Here is a 16,026-nt window from a genome sequence, read left to right as displayed (position 1 = left end):
TTCTCTTCCAAATTTTTATAATATTATTTTTAAGTCCGAAATGAGGTTATGATTCCACTTTTCTAAAAATTTAGTCCCTTTTCAAGGATAATATAAAAGGAAAAGGAGCCTCCTTCATACGCCAATATTAGAGTAAAAATCAGACTATAGAATTATTCATCATAAATCAGCTGTCTAGTGGACTATAATACTACCCATTCAAAAACATCGAACATCTTGAAAATGTATCTTTCCATCAACGTTAGTAGTCAGTTGATTATAATACTACCCGTTCAAAAACATAGAACATCTTGAAAATGTAGAACAACATTGTAGATAGTTGCAGCCAGACCTGATAACAGCGCTCACACTCACATTCCGGGACGACACGTCACGGTACGATAGGACAGAAAGCTCTATGTTTATTTAGGATTTTTTCTAGACATTTTAATTGATAAATTATTTATTAATTTTTGAGAAAACATAATAACAGGTCAATGTAACTTACTGAGCGCGAGTTCTACTGTTCACAGAACTACTAGTAACGTGGACCTCACTATATCGGATGTGTGATGATATCGATACTTTGTATCGAGACTGTGTGGTGCTTGTCGATAATATGCACTATGTTTCGAGACAGTGCCTTGAGGTGTGTTGTGTTTGATTACAGGTACGGCATACTCGGCATGGGCCTGGGACTAGGCCAGACGTCAGGCTCGAGCCTCTTGAGCGGAGGCTTCCTAGGCATGAGTCCAATGGACGCGACGCCTGCGCAGGCCAACGGGCTTGCCGCCTCGTCGGGTGTGTTCGGGCCGATCGGCACCAACCCGGGCGGCCGCGGCTCACTGGACGTGCCGCCCTTCGACCCCTTCCGCCACCAGGCTGGGCTGGCCGCTACGCCCGGCGCAATCAACAACAACTCGTTCGGTCTGGGCGCCAGTCGCGGCGGAGGCGGCGGAAGTGGCGCTAACAAGGAGGACAGCGACGTTAAGGTACAACAATTGTTACCAAATTGATCGACAAGATACAATAGTATCTTACGTCACATGGACGGGAAGGGGCCTTTTGCAGGCGAGAATGATGTTTCTAGTCGAGACTAGAATTTCATTCGAGCACTGCAAAAGACATTCACGTCCAAGTAACTCACACTATTTTTTGTCATCTAGAAAAGAATAATTGAGAAACACTTAGACCAGTTATAGAATAGACACGCTGGGAAGTCTAGCCTCTGAAGCCAACATCTACTGCCATATCGCCCCATCGTGACGTCAGCATCGGATAGAAAACTTTCAGATTGTGTCTATTTCAGATGGAAGTGAATTATTATTATTTATGAAAATGGTAAACTTCCGCTGCGCTCACGCTGAAATAGACACAATCTGCTATGGAAAACAATGTAAACAATCTCTACAGAAAAGTTTTCTATCCGATGCTGACGTCACGATGGGGCGATATGGCAGTTGATGTTGGCTTCATTGACTTTCAGTATGAATATACAATGGGGCGTGTCTATTCTATAACTGGTCTAAGAGAAAACATTACCTGCTTGTGCTGACATTACTACATGCATTCTATAAACATAACCTAGTTTACAAGTTTCGAATCAGGAATTTCTTGATTGTAGTTGACAAAACGTCCACCTGGAGCGCGAAAAGACGGTTTTTGTACCAGTTTTGCTGTTCCTAATTCGGAACTAGGAAATATACTCGACTGTAAAGAAAACATATGGTTTTATTACAGTGTAGTATGCTGTAGTGAGAATCATATGTTTATTTGTTCTACAATCAGCTGTTTACCGGCTTGTGAGTTTGAACCTTAGACCACTTATAGATTAGACACGGCCCATTGTATATTCATACTGAAAGTCGATGAAGCCAACATCTAACTGCCAAATCCGCCCACCTTGACGTCACAAAAGTTTGTTGTGTAGGCGTTTGTGGTGTTTAACTTACATTGTTGTTATTCAATGCATTGTTGTTAGCTTGGTTGTGACGTCAAGGTGGGCGGATTTGGCAGTTAGATGTTGGTTTCAGAGGCTAGGCTTCCCAGCGTGTCTATTCTATAAATGGTCTAAGGTTTGAACAACTAGGTAGAGAAAACCATGTCAATAGAAAGAAAATAAAGCTTATTCCAAACCACTAGAATAAATAAAATTACGGAAACCAGGTCACATCTCAATCCTCACAAACGATAAGACAAAGTAACAAAATTACAAGCAAATGACCAACTCAAAAAGACCAATACAAGGAAGCCATGACAAATATTTTTTTAAATATAGTATAAAGAACTGAAACACAATAGAATATAGTATCAAGTAGGCTACTCTTTAATTTTATACAACACGACTGGTTTCAACTCTTAGAGCCATTTCCAAGTGTAAATTAATCTATTTAATCTTCTTGTAATTTAGTTTTTGGCAAATAGAATGAGTTATTGTGATTGTTATATGGTGACAAAGAAGGTGGCCATCCAAGAGCCATTTCCAAGTGTAAATCAATAATTTATCTATTTCTTGTAACTTTGTTTTTGGCAAATGAACTAAGTGATTGTGATTGTTGCAAGGAGACGAAGAAGGTAGACCTGAACGTTCCGGAGATGATAGTGGGCGCCATTTTGGGTCCGGGCGGCCGCTCGCTGGTGGAGATCCAGCTGCTCAGTGGTGCCAACATACAGATCTCGAAAAAGGGCATCTACGCACCGGGCACGCGCAATAGGGTGGTGACAATTTCGGGCAGTGTGAACGCCATCAGCACGGCGCAGTATCTCATCGAACAGCGCATCAGTGAGGAGGAGACCAAGCGGCGACAGGCGACACTCAGCATCATACAGTAAACCGCCAGCCCACCCACCCCATCATTTCTCATTGTAAATCACCCATTTTGTTTCATTGCGAGTCTAATTTAGTTCAACGTTCAGCTGTGTACAGATCCACATATCCGGTACAATATAATAAAATGAAGGACTATTTTATTTGTCGACGTGGCGTAGTTTGGACAGTAATGTCCACTCTACCACTTTACCACGTCGTTAATTGAGTTATTCTTGTCGGTACTATTCTAGAGCTGCGCACAGCGCCACGGACACGCGCATTTCAATTTTCATCAGCTGATGCTACGCTTATTACATCTGTACCTTACAGTTTATGTACAAATACAGATATAATCAGCTGATGAATAGTGGAATAAATGTTTGGTACAATGAGATTACTATTCCCATAAGTTCTATTCTTGTCGGATTATTCTAGGGATGTGTAAAGACTTTAGCACCATGGACACGTGCATTTTACCTTTCATCAGTTGATGATACGCTTATCAGATCTGTATCTTACTGTCTCTGTACAAATCCAGATATAATCATCAGTAGCTGATGATACGCTTGTTATATCTGTACCTTACTGTTTCTGTACAAATACATATATAATCAGCTGATGAGAAGTGAAATGCACGTGCTCTTAGCGCTCATTTCGCATTCAACTGATGCTACGTTTATTATAATCTGTACCTTGTACCTACACAGATATAATCAGTAGCTGATGATACGCTTATATCTGTACCTTACTGTTTCTGTACAAATACAGATATGAAACAGCTGATGAAAAGTGAAATGCGCGTTTTCGTGGCGTTCAAGTCTGCTCGTCAGCTGTAATAAGTTCAAATGGGACTGTTTATACTCTCTTGGATGGGCTAAGTGAGAATAGTCTCATAAGAACACATGGAAATTATATTTTCACTGTACCGGTCGCGTTGATATGTGGGGATCTGTACACAGCTTCATACCCATTCAGTTTCTTGTTAGAACTGTTCTAAACAGTTGTTGAAAAATTGAGGCTGATCTCCCACTTTGTTGTAATCAACGTTATCATCTACGATGTTGATATTGTGTAATAGAATTTAGTTGCAATAATCGAGTTTTATTGTAGTAACGATTGTCTTCATTTATTTTTTAACTTACCATGTGTTGACTTAATTACCATGATGTGTTGGTATAATATTGAATGATAGTTACTATGTATTCTAATATCAGCCATCTTCTGTTGTTATATTGAATTTTGGAACCATCATCGATGGTTTGTGTCTAGAATAATATTGCAATTGGAAACAGGTTCTAAACGTTGTACGTTGTCCGGATTTTCAGATCCGCTAGTTAGTTACGTGTATTGTTGTTCTTCATTTTTCAAAGCTGATATACTCAGCTACTGTTATGCTTGTTAGGCTTTATATAATTATTTTTAGATTAAATATTGACTAACAGTACAGCATGAATATTGATGTGAAAATTTTAAACATTTTTTTAAATATCTGAATGTGCACTAGCCTATACTAGCTTTCACAGTTATAGTCGTTTGAAGTTGATGTTGAACTTCTTTACTGAAACCATGGTGGAGAAAATCGTAATAAAATGTAGCATAAGTGATTTTGTTTGAAAGCTTATGATTTATTAGTTGAATATGTTTTCAGGGATCGAAAACAGACTTTTTTTATTTGTTATGTTTTAATTTGCAAATTTCTGTTTCATGTAAATTATGAATAATAATTGTTTTTGTCTTTAGACCTGTTTATTTCTCATGTTTTATGCATTTCATCTTCAATTTTATCATTGTATGTTTTTGACAATGTATTTTTGAGCACGTCTCAGTGGTTTTCATGGACGTTAAATCATGCTGATTTCAAAAATCTTTCAAAAATTCATATTCATCTTGTCGCCATCATGCATAGTACTCTCTAGTACTATTAATTGGCAATTCTCATTATTTGCACTGCATTGTAAAAATCATATCTCAGAAACGTGAAGTAATGCACAATAATTGCTCAATGAACTTTCAATTCTATTGTACAAAAATGCAGAGTGAATTAAACTTTAATTATTATTACGGGAAGTTCTGATTTTCCTAATTTACCATCAAAGTGGTTATGTATAGTATCTATGAATAGGGTTCTTGAAAAATAAAATTGAGTACCTATGTGTTACGGGAGCTGTGACTTTCTACTAAGCCAACGTACTTACTCTGCTTGGGGAAAATTTAGAGTGAACTTATCTGTTCACGCAACACTTACTCAAAAATTTTGATTTTTGATTTCAGCATCATACAAATTAAACGGATGGACAATATTGTTAACGAGCTGCATAATTGAAGAAAGCGTTCAGTATTGGTAGTTCACATAACATCAAACTTGTATACATTAACCAGTCGATGTTGTGTCCCCCCCCCCCTACCAACAGTCCCCAAACTACACCGCAAAACCTCAAAACTTACTTTTCCAACTTACGAGGCTGACTACTAGAAAGTTGGAATTGAAGTTTCTGCAATTTTCCTCCAATCTCCCGTAGTTAGACATAGTATAATGTTGCCGTTGACCTGTTTTTATTCATAACTAATACTCTAACAAGACTAAGGCCTATAATCATTATTATTTCATTAGTATAGTTGTATGGATATTGTCATATAAGTGTAATTGCAGGTTTCAGTTGTAAGGCAACAATGACTATTGATGTCTTGAACCTAATTAATACTGTAGATGTAATTTCTTGGGATGATGTAATTGATCACTAACTTTTATCACACTCACTTGATATTGTTGTGTGTGTGTGTATGTTATAAAGTATAAATATGTTATGTATATCTCTAGCAATGTCTGAAGTCTTCGTGAGAGGCTGTGATACTTTTCATTTCATTTTCATGTCAAAAGAACTTCTTTAGACAGCTAATAATTTGTTGAAATTTATCAGTTTATGTTATCAACTCTCCTTCCCATACATACTTTGCAATTATCTATTCAATTTCTATTTTTCCAAGCTGAGACATTGACACTACCAGTAAACGTATACAGTCCTTACACTTATAATTTATTTTCTTGCCACTAATTATTATACTTTTTACAAGGTTTGTAGATATCAATGTGATGTCACACTGTATTTGACACCTTGATACATTTCCTTAATAGGGTTTCTCATTCGATGAATCTCATACCTCCTGAATGCTCGTTTCTAATGTACAAGTTATTTTTATTTGTTATCAGTGTATATCTGATTTCCTACAAGATTTATTCCTCAAAATTAGATCTAATAGTTGATACTTGTAGAGATTTTCCAATCTCATCATTACAAATTATATCAATGGTTCCTCTTATTGTTCTCGATTACAATATCGTTGATGTTATTAATCTTCTAGAATTTTTACGACGTTTTTTTGTATTGTTTTGTTTAGTTTTTGAAGTGGTTTATGGTAGTCACGGAGTAGATTGTTTAGTTTTCGATTTGTCATTTCTTTAATTATTCGAAATCGTATTATCAAGATTCTTATTTAATTTTGGGGTTTAATTTGTTTGTTTTCGATTTAGAAAAAGGAAATTATTACTTATGGGAAGAAGACCAAGACTATAGGTAGTTAGATGAAATTATTTCCAATTTATGTCAATGAAAACCTAGATGGTTAGTTTAAATATACATAGTTCATTAGATATTAGTAGCAGATCAATTAATTATCATACTTGATATAAATGTGTATCTAGATTTATCATTTAGTATTAGGAATCAACATATTTACTTGGTATCTAAATGTGTATTAATGGTGTGTCAACTCGTTGTTGTTCTTGTTAATGGTATTGGAGCAGAAGAAGCTGAACAGTGGCTGGTAATTTGTAATTATAATTACCAATGGTCCCAGAAATGTATAAGAGTACTCGTTTAGCAACGGTTGTAATAATTATTATTATTCATGTGGCATTGCTGTGATGTGTTGTTCATATCGAAAATACAGAATTTACTTATTGATAATATTAGTAATGTGATGAAGAAACATTGAAAATAATGATTGTTGGGTATAAGTTCCATTGTGTAGGTCTCTGAGGTGAAAGAAATCACTTTGCTAAAGCATTTATCTTCAGTTCTAGACTGTAATTTTACGCTCTTAATTGTTCGCTTCATGAAATCTTTACCAATTTCTCATAAGTACTGTTACATTGTATCGAGTGAGATCAAAATTATTGTTTTTAAAACGCAGTGTGCTTTGAAGTGTTTAATTTTAACCACAGCATGCTTTTCTCAGATTTACTAACAACATTTTCAAACCCCTACTGGATAAGGTGTTGAAATTCCCGAACGTGATGAATATTCTACCCTGTTACTTAACAGGTCTTGAAAAATTACAGCTTGAAATGATATGTTTAACCCCAACCTAGGGGTCAGATTGGTACTGTTCCAAAAAGAGTGAAGAAACATCTTCGATTGAGTGGCTAATTTTTGTATGCTAATATTTGAGGATTTCAAAATCTAACTCTATTGTATTAGGTATTGAGGAGGCAGACAACAGTAAAGAAAAATTGAAGAGGAATATAATGAAGAAATTCAATGTTAGAAATTTTTTCAAGTTGATACGGCCATACTTGTTAAAATTATTTTGTATAAAAGACTTCTTTCTAAAGTTTATAAAAAATAATGCATAGTAAATCAAAAATTGGATGAATTTCAAGAAGAAAATCATCAGTAAATCAACAACTTGAATTATATGAGAGTTACCAGAGAAAATATGTTTATATCGACATTTACCAAGATGATCTGTTTAGATATTCAACTCATGGACGGATTTCAATTGCATCACTGCATGATTATGGAAGGGATATTCAATCCCAAACAACAAAGGATCCAATATATCCTAAGTTCTGATTAATTGATAAAGGTGATACGAAGGAGTGTACACTTTTGAAAGTAACCGAGTAGGGATAAAAAAATGAGCTTACTCGAGAGAAGTTTGGGTACAATAACTGAGCTTGAAAATTATGTTATTGCTTTGATACGGTCTAACATTCCACGTTTGATCCTCTCCCCATGCTACCCTGAGCTATAAAGCATTTTACCCCACTCTTTCAACATAAATTTTGATAAATGTACTTTGGTGATCGTGTTACCCAACACATCAATCATTGTTCTATTCTTGAGTCGTCTATCTAATTGTATTGACGTGATACCTCTAGTGAAATTGCATTTAATAGACTAGATATTTAGACTTGAAGCATTTTAACGTGCACCACCACCTTTCAATCACTTTGTGTAAACACTGATCCACACCACTTGGATATAAATATGTTGTGTGTAGAAAATGAATCAATTGAAATTTAGATAAAACCTGAGAGTCGAGCCTTGTGTGAGCACATCATTGAATTTGCACTGATCAATCTGGCCTACTTTCTGTCTTGGGTTTATATATAAATTTAAAAACGTACGAGTAATATGTTCACTATAAGCTTATCAAATGTACAAAATTACTTGAAGCCTGTTTGAAAAAAGTACGTGTAGAATGTTACTTTAGGTTTATCAAATGTACAGAATTACTTGAAGCCTGTTTGAAAATGTACATGTAATATGTTCACTAAGGTTTGTAAAATGTACAGAACTGTAGCCTATTTTGTTGAAACTGTTCTAAGCCTCGCTTTTATTGTAGAAGCATTGCAATGCGTTCTCTGTTATTCCATCTAGAAAAATCTAGTATCACAACCGTTTTTTCCCTGTAGTTTGGATGTTGTTTGCAGTTTCTTTTTGTTTGCTCAATATAAATCAATGTTTTGTGACAATATTGTTAATAGTTACTTACTTTTAGAACATGGGAAAAACGTATAAACTATAGTTTAATGTATATTTTATATATTAATATTTATAGCGATGAAATTAACTTGAAAACTGTATGGCTTAGATTGTTTGGTTGTTTAGTGTGAACAAAGGCTGTATTGATGATGACAAAAGACTGTTGGTGTAGCTGACCCAAGCGTAGTGCTTTCTTTCACCGTTGTATCGGCCGGGGCGGTTGGCAGGGCAGGGTAGGGTAGGTGTACCCCGCGAGGGGTGCTGAGTCAGCAAATCGCCCCCCCAAGCAGCCGCCTCCAAGTGGGTGCCGACAGAGTGCCTTAATTCGTACATCGTCGGCATTCAAAATTCATTTTCGACATATTCGATCATCAAGGCATTGGTTTAGACTGTGTGGTCGCGCATGCGCCGTGTGCATTTATTATTCACCCGTAGACAGTGGTTTGTATTGAGAGGGACATGTAGTAGGGTTCACTAATTGAAGAGAAATAATACTTAGACAAGATCAGCTTTCAATGTTGGTTATTTTCTGCCTATCGCGTCATCTCGACGGTCTATAGATGTTATATTGATGACTCCAGTGTAACTGATAATATAATTATGTGTCCCCTTTCCCATAATATGTGTCTCTAATCTCTCTCTGCTTATATTGGAGTCATCTTTGTTTCTAGTTCGACATAGATTAGAGTTGAACTCGCCTATTTCTCAGTGTTATGCTTCGGGGTTATCAATTATCACATTGTTTAGACTTAGGGGGTTTTTGTAATAGCTGTTGAAGGAGATTAGAACAATTTCTCATGAGAAATTTAGTATACTCATACTTTCATCTTGTGTGCAAATTAGCGGTTAGAAATCTACTATCAATTAACACGTGTCTAAATATCGTATTTCTAGCTGTATAAGATTTGTTGACGCTTCTCCGTTTATTTTATGTTTTCGAACAGAAGTTTGAAATCTAAACCTGGTCGTTATTTTTCATCTGTCTTCCAATTATTTTCAAGTTTCTAAACAAAACTAAAAATTCTGAGAATTTCTCCTTTTTTCGTTGGAAGATGATGATGATAATAAACGTTGTAAACCTAAATGATCTTCTATTTGTTTCTAGTTGGTTGCGGATAGAAATTTTAATTTTCAAAGGAATTAAATTTAAATTTTGTCCAATATTCTCAGTTTTCCTAGATCAAAGACCTTAAAAATTGTTAATTATTTTTGAAATGCCATAGATAATTATGTCCATGAAAGGGCTTCTGTCTGTGATAGAAATTAATTTCAATTCATACACATCATTCATCTCCCATCATTGTCAAATGAATTTCATTATCATGATATTATTTTATCATTGAAATGCTTGTAAATGAGTCAACTTTTTGATTAGTTACAGCTACATTTCATTAATTCAAATAAATATATTGAATTATAATATCATTTATGTAAAATATTCATCTGATTTGTGACAAACGGTCGGCAACAACCATTTTTGAGGTCAGTCATTGAGTGGGGAGAGAATTATTGCTCTTAACACTTTGAATGAAAGCTTTTATTCTGGAACAATTTGCTCTTTTTGTGCTCTTGGCAGCACCCTAACTCATAGGAGAAAATATTTCTAATCAACATGAGTAATCTGGCATTTCATTCAATTGATTATTTTAAAACTCTTCTAACTTCTAAAACTTATAAAAATTGATTTCGAGTCGTTCTACTCTCTCATACTGACCTCGCTATCCTCCTGGTTTTTGTTAGGAAAAGTCATATTTCTGGTGTAATCATAAACATGATAGCCCCTCATTGTTCATTAATCATTACATACGATATATTATCATTATAATATTAATAAATTACTATTATTACAAAGTCTTTATAATGGATAAAGTATTGTGATATAATATGTTATATTGTTATCCAACATTGTATGTGTTTACATTGTTGTTATATTTTATAAATAATAATAAAAAGTTACCATGTTGGAATTATTACCATAACTTCTAGTTCGCAATTTGGACAGTTGGGGAAGCAAAGATCAATAACTGGCTGAGTAACGATTAATATTTAACGTTTATTCTGGTTGATAACAAATCGTGGCTATCTAGAGCTGTATCTATTTTTAAAAATTCGTGTTTCAATGTTCCAAACTGTTGATCTTTGATGTAATTCTCAAGTATCAAACCGGAGCCGATCAACACTCTAACCTAGATCAACTTTTTACATTTGTCTTTTAACAATAGCCTACATTGATGTGCAATAAGAACTAGATTATGTTTGACCACAATTTAAAAAAAAATAGGTTCCCAAGTAATTCAGCTCCCTAAACTAACATAAATTCCAATCTCCCTTTGCAAATTCTGTGAAATTTATTCTAAAGTAATGGAAATTTGAATGTCACGATTGTGTAATGCAGTCTAGATAGAAAGTTGAAAATTTGTTAAATTTCTGTGATTAGAATATTTTCTTGTGCAATATTCATGCGAAAAATCAACAAATAAATTGTCGATAAGTTAGTTGCTAATTCTCTGTTAAATTCTATGAATGTTATCTATCTCAGGCATACTAGTGAATAAAAGCCAGCGCTGTCCATTCCAATATGTTGATAGGCTCATCAGTCCTAAGATGAGGAGATTAGCGGTACAAAGTACAAATTAGTGGTTGTTAAATTTGCAGAACAAAGTTTTTACGTAGTTGTTTCTCTTTTGGATTATTTCTCCCCTCTATCAAATTGAAATCATTTCAGCTCAAATGAACTTTCATTCATGGAACAAAAAATAGTCAGTTACATTTCGTTTGGCTTCTATCCGGATTAATTTTTGCTTTTCATTTATTAAAGATTTAGTATTAAATAAAGGAAGCAGTTTTACCAGTCCACGCTTTTAAAAATAATGTGTAATTTTGAGGCTCTAAGTATCAATCGATGTTATAGATGTTGAAAATATAAATTTTAATAATAGTTGTATTGACTACAAATATTATGTGTTGTTAAAAATTCAAATTTTGGTTCAAAATCATATTGTTGTCTATTGCATCTTTAAAATAATATTCATTAGTAGTTGATTGAACTTGAACACTTTCCTCACAAAAAATTCATTTGGTGTTGTAAAATAAACTGAATTTGATATTCTATTCAATATAATTGACATAATAGTTTGAAGATTCACCCCCTCATTCGGTCATTCATGATTCAATACAAAGAATGACATTCGGAATAATGCCTAAATGCCACAATTATTTTACTATTATGTTTGAAGGAAGAAAACTTATAGATTTTATGTTAATTTGGTTTCTTCTAATCACTGTTGAGTCTATAAAATTTGAGTTCTACATGTTACTCATTCATCTCATTAATGTAAATAAAAGTGTGTGAAATACAGTAATCTGGTATTAACACAATAAATATATTATATTATTTATCAAATATATTATTTTTGTAACATAAATTGAAGTCTACGGTTAAATAAACTGGTAACTAAATGTACTTAAGAAGCACACATCAGTTTTGAATGTTACACTCGTGGGATTTCCAAATAGATGGTGGAGGAATTTGAATTGTTCGGTATGATCCTATTTGATCAGGAAATTCTTATAAAATCTAAACTTTCTAATAATTGTGTAAAAACAGGGTGGAAATTCTGGTTAGTTGGTTACCACTTTGAAATGCTTTCCAAAATCCGTACAAAATTCATTGAGGCGAATATTTGGAAATCCCATATATGGAAATCGATTATATACCAGAATGATAGTCTATTATTATGATAATAAAAATAATGATTGTTGTTATTGTTGTATAAATTATAATTCTGCCATAGGTAAAATAATTAAATATAAACATATACATATTATAAATTGTTGTTATGGATGTTGAATAATATGTACTTCCAGAATAAAAATTGAAGTCAATGGAAAATTATGATTGTTTTATGACAAACCATCATCTTGAATCATGTAAAAAGCTATTACCTGATTATCATTCACATTTCTTGTTAAATTAATTCGTATCTTTATCTACATTCCATTCGAATCTTCATGTTATGTTCTTATTACTCACTATTACTGGTAAAACATTGTTGTATATTTTGTTAAGTACATATTTCTCATTGGACATGACGTTTTTTTAAATAGCTTTTTCAATCTCGTTTTTATTTACTTCGTTTTTAAAGATAGTTTTGATTTGAAGGTCAGTCAATTCCAGTAAAATAACTGCAGAAATTTATTGTTGAACCATTCAATGGAAATTATTAACAAAAATTGAAATTTATCTAATGCTATAAAATAGAGTTGTTTGTATTGACAATTCTATTGTTTTTGAAATATTATAATCAGTATTAAATTTCACAGTACTGTAATATTGTTTACTAATGATTTTTAATATTTTGTTTTCAATGTGAAATTAACAAAATTATTTTTAATAATACTAACTGAAAAATTGTAATTTTCAGCAATTTCAGAATCGTTCAATAATATCTATCATAGTACAAAGAATATGTTTCATCATTACTTCTTGGAACATTCATCCAATTATGTACCTTATAATATTTTTATTTAATTCATGCTTTACAATTGGAAAAAAAACTTGAAAATATACTTGACGTTTGAAATTGGTGGAAATTTTACTCTAAACGGAAGGTTCAACATAACAAATTTCATTGCATAGTCGTGTTATTTAGCTGCATAATTTTTAACTTGTATGTAATAATATTCAAGAAGATTAGTGGTTAGAATATGAATGAAGCATTTCAAGAATTGTCTACTAATAAAATAATGCTAATTAGATGCGGTTTTGAAAAAAATGTTTTCTCAGGTTACAATTTATTTTTTGTTTTCAAGTTATATTATTTTTAGTTCGGTTCAACGAATGCTATTTCAGTTTTCTGTTTTATTTGTGGTCACAAATCATTCAATTCAATTTTTATTTTGCGGGTAATCTGATCAAGAATTTAATATGGAGTACTTATTTCTTTTAAAGGTTTATAGGTTTTAGTTATCTTTCCATAATATATATTCTTTATTTTATTATCTGCTATACACTTACAGTTTCTTGCTGCATTAGTTTTTAAATTCATATTGTTTTATAGTTGTGTGAGCTCTTTATCTATTTCATCATAACATCAATAAATATATCATGTTCATGTATTAGTAGTTTCATTTCATTTCATCTCATCTCATATCGAATCATTGGTAAAAGGACATCCACCTCGCGTTCATGCCTTCATTTGCATATCACATTTTCAACTAGAATTAGGAAAGGCGGTCGTAACTTTTTATCCATTATATTTAAGGCCTTTGCACACTGGGCCACAATGGAAGCGCTTCCACGGAAGCGCTACCACGTGGTAGCATTGTCTCTTATCTGTCACTGCACACTAGAGCCACCAGCCACCAGCCGAGTTTCCAGGAATGTGGTGGCTCGAGCCGCCGATTTTGTGTCGCCACCAGACTGTCGCGCCACCACGTTATACCATTGAGTATTATCTGTCATTGCACACTAGAGCCACCAGCTACCAGCCACCAGAAAATCATCTCCAGTTCAGTTTCAATTCAAATCAAGTTCAGTACAGTTGTCTGTTGAAGTCGTCGTAATGAATAGCGAACAATTTGAAACAGAAAGGTTCATTCTTAAGGTGCGTACAGATATACGCGCCGCGGACATGCGAGCAATTCACTTTTAATCAGCTGACTACATCTGTATTTTAACAGAAATGGTAAGATACAGATATAAAAAGCTTGGCATCAGCTGATTAAAAGTGAATTGCTCTTTTAATCAGCTGACTATATCTGTATTTTTACAGAAACGGTAAGATACAGATATAAAAAGCTTGGCATCAGTTGATTAAAAGTGAATTGCTCTTTTAATCAGCTGACTATATCTGTATTTTTACAGAAACGGTAAGATACAGATATAAAAAGCTTGGCATCAGCTGATTAAAAGTGAATTGCTCTTTTAATCAGCTGACTATATCTGTATTTTTACAGAAACGGTAAGATACAGATATAAAAAGCTTGGCATCAGCTGATTAAAAGTGAATTGCTCATGTTCGCGGCGCGTAAATCTGTAGGCACCTTAAAAGTTGAAAGCAGACCAGCTATATGGAACATGTCTTCAAAATTATATGCAGACCGGGATGTAAAGAAAAATTCTTGGAGGGAGCTGGTAAATCTACAAAATGAATTTGGTTAGTTATATAACCATATAAGTTATATAATCTTGAGTATTATTCAACATGTGCCAATAGTCGTGGTTCTTCCACGTCCATTCTTCAACAACTGATCATGAGTTAACTAGTGAACTGGAGTGATGAGTCAATCGGTGGCTGCGTGGTGGTGGCTCCAATGTGCAATGCTATCAAATTTTGATGGTGGCGCTTCCATGGTGGCCCAGCGTGCAAAGGGCCTAATATGATGATGCACTCTCATCCCCCTCTCTGTTTCGAATATGATTAGTATTATGGTATGTGATTAGTAATCATAGTACCATATTAGAATACTATGATTGCTTCAGGCTTCAAACCAGTCCTATATTTTATTTTATATACATGATTGTGTCGTCCTCTTTGAAATCTAAGACATTTGCAGTAATTTTTTTTCATGGAAACATCGACAGTAACATAGAATGATGAGAGAACAATAACCCCCTGGGTTGGAGAACTCGCTCAATAACTGTTTTATTGTAATCTTTGAAACCCGCAACTTTTAATTATAGGTACTGAATTGGTGAAAATTATGGAAACAGCTAAATATTTCTTTTACAAGAATAATTTGACAGTAGGTTTCATTGGCGATCCTATTTGAAATGAAAAATTACTCTGTCGCTTCAACATCTTGTCTCCCATATAAATTCAAATTCATTTTTTTAAAATGAGATTATGGTCATGTGATACATGATTTTTGATACAGAGTTCTTAGAGAAAGTGTATGGTAGAAACCATTCTGAAATGGTATCAAATTCCAAAATTATGATTCTAGAGAAGTATCCAGTTGCTCAGGCACAACACATACACGCACATCCTAAAGGTGCGTACAGATTTACGCGCCGCGAAAATGAGCAATTCATTTTTAATCAGCTAATGCCAAGCTTTTTATATCTGTATCTTACCGTTTCTGTAAAAATACAGATAAAGTCAGCTGATTAGAAGTGAATTGCTCATGTTTGCGGCGCGTATATCTGTACACACCTTAAGATGCACAACAGCAAGTAGGCTAACAACTCCAGTGAGTCCGTTAACGATATTGAAGAATTTGACAGTAGGTTTCATTGGCGATCCTATTTGAAATGAAAAATTACTCTGTCGCTTCAACATCTTGTCTCCCATATAAATTCAAATTCATTTTTTTAAAATGAGATTATGGTCATGTGATACATGATTTTTGATACAGAGTTCTTAGAGAAAGTGTATGGTAGAAACCATTCTGAAATGGTATCAAATTCCAAAATTATGATTCTAGAGAAGTATCCAGTTGCTCAGGCACATCACATACACGCACATC

General features: G+C 33.8%; 1 protein-coding gene across 13 annotated transcripts in view; it reads left to right on the top strand.

Annotated features, from left to right (window-relative positions):
- LOC111047600 (RNA-binding protein Nova-1) overlaps positions 1-13,670 on the top strand; it is a 135,218-nt gene extending 121,548 nt beyond the window's left edge. For 9 of the 13 annotated variants that reach the window (XM_039426471.1, XM_039426472.1, XM_039426469.1 and 6 more), the window contains 2 exons: positions 650-971; positions 2,542-13,670. In XM_039426471.1, the coding sequence (XP_039282405.1) occupies positions 650-971; positions 2,542-2,811 (592 nt within the window). In that variant the 3' untranslated portion in view covers positions 2,812-13,670. The remainder of the gene's footprint in view (positions 1-649; positions 972-2,541) is intronic. The other 4 variants (XM_039426480.1, XM_039426470.1, XM_039426473.1 and 1 more) reach the window with 2 other exon arrangements.
- Positions 13,671-16,026: the final 2,356 nt, after the last annotated feature.

The sequence above is a fragment of the Nilaparvata lugens genome, chromosome 4, assembly GCF_014356525.2.
Source record: "Nilaparvata lugens isolate BPH chromosome 4, ASM1435652v1, whole genome shotgun sequence".
NCBI lineage: Eukaryota > Metazoa > Arthropoda > Insecta > Hemiptera > Delphacidae > Nilaparvata > Nilaparvata lugens.
The sequence above is the reverse complement of the archived record's forward strand: the minus strand, read 5'-3'. Positions and strand labels throughout refer to the sequence as shown.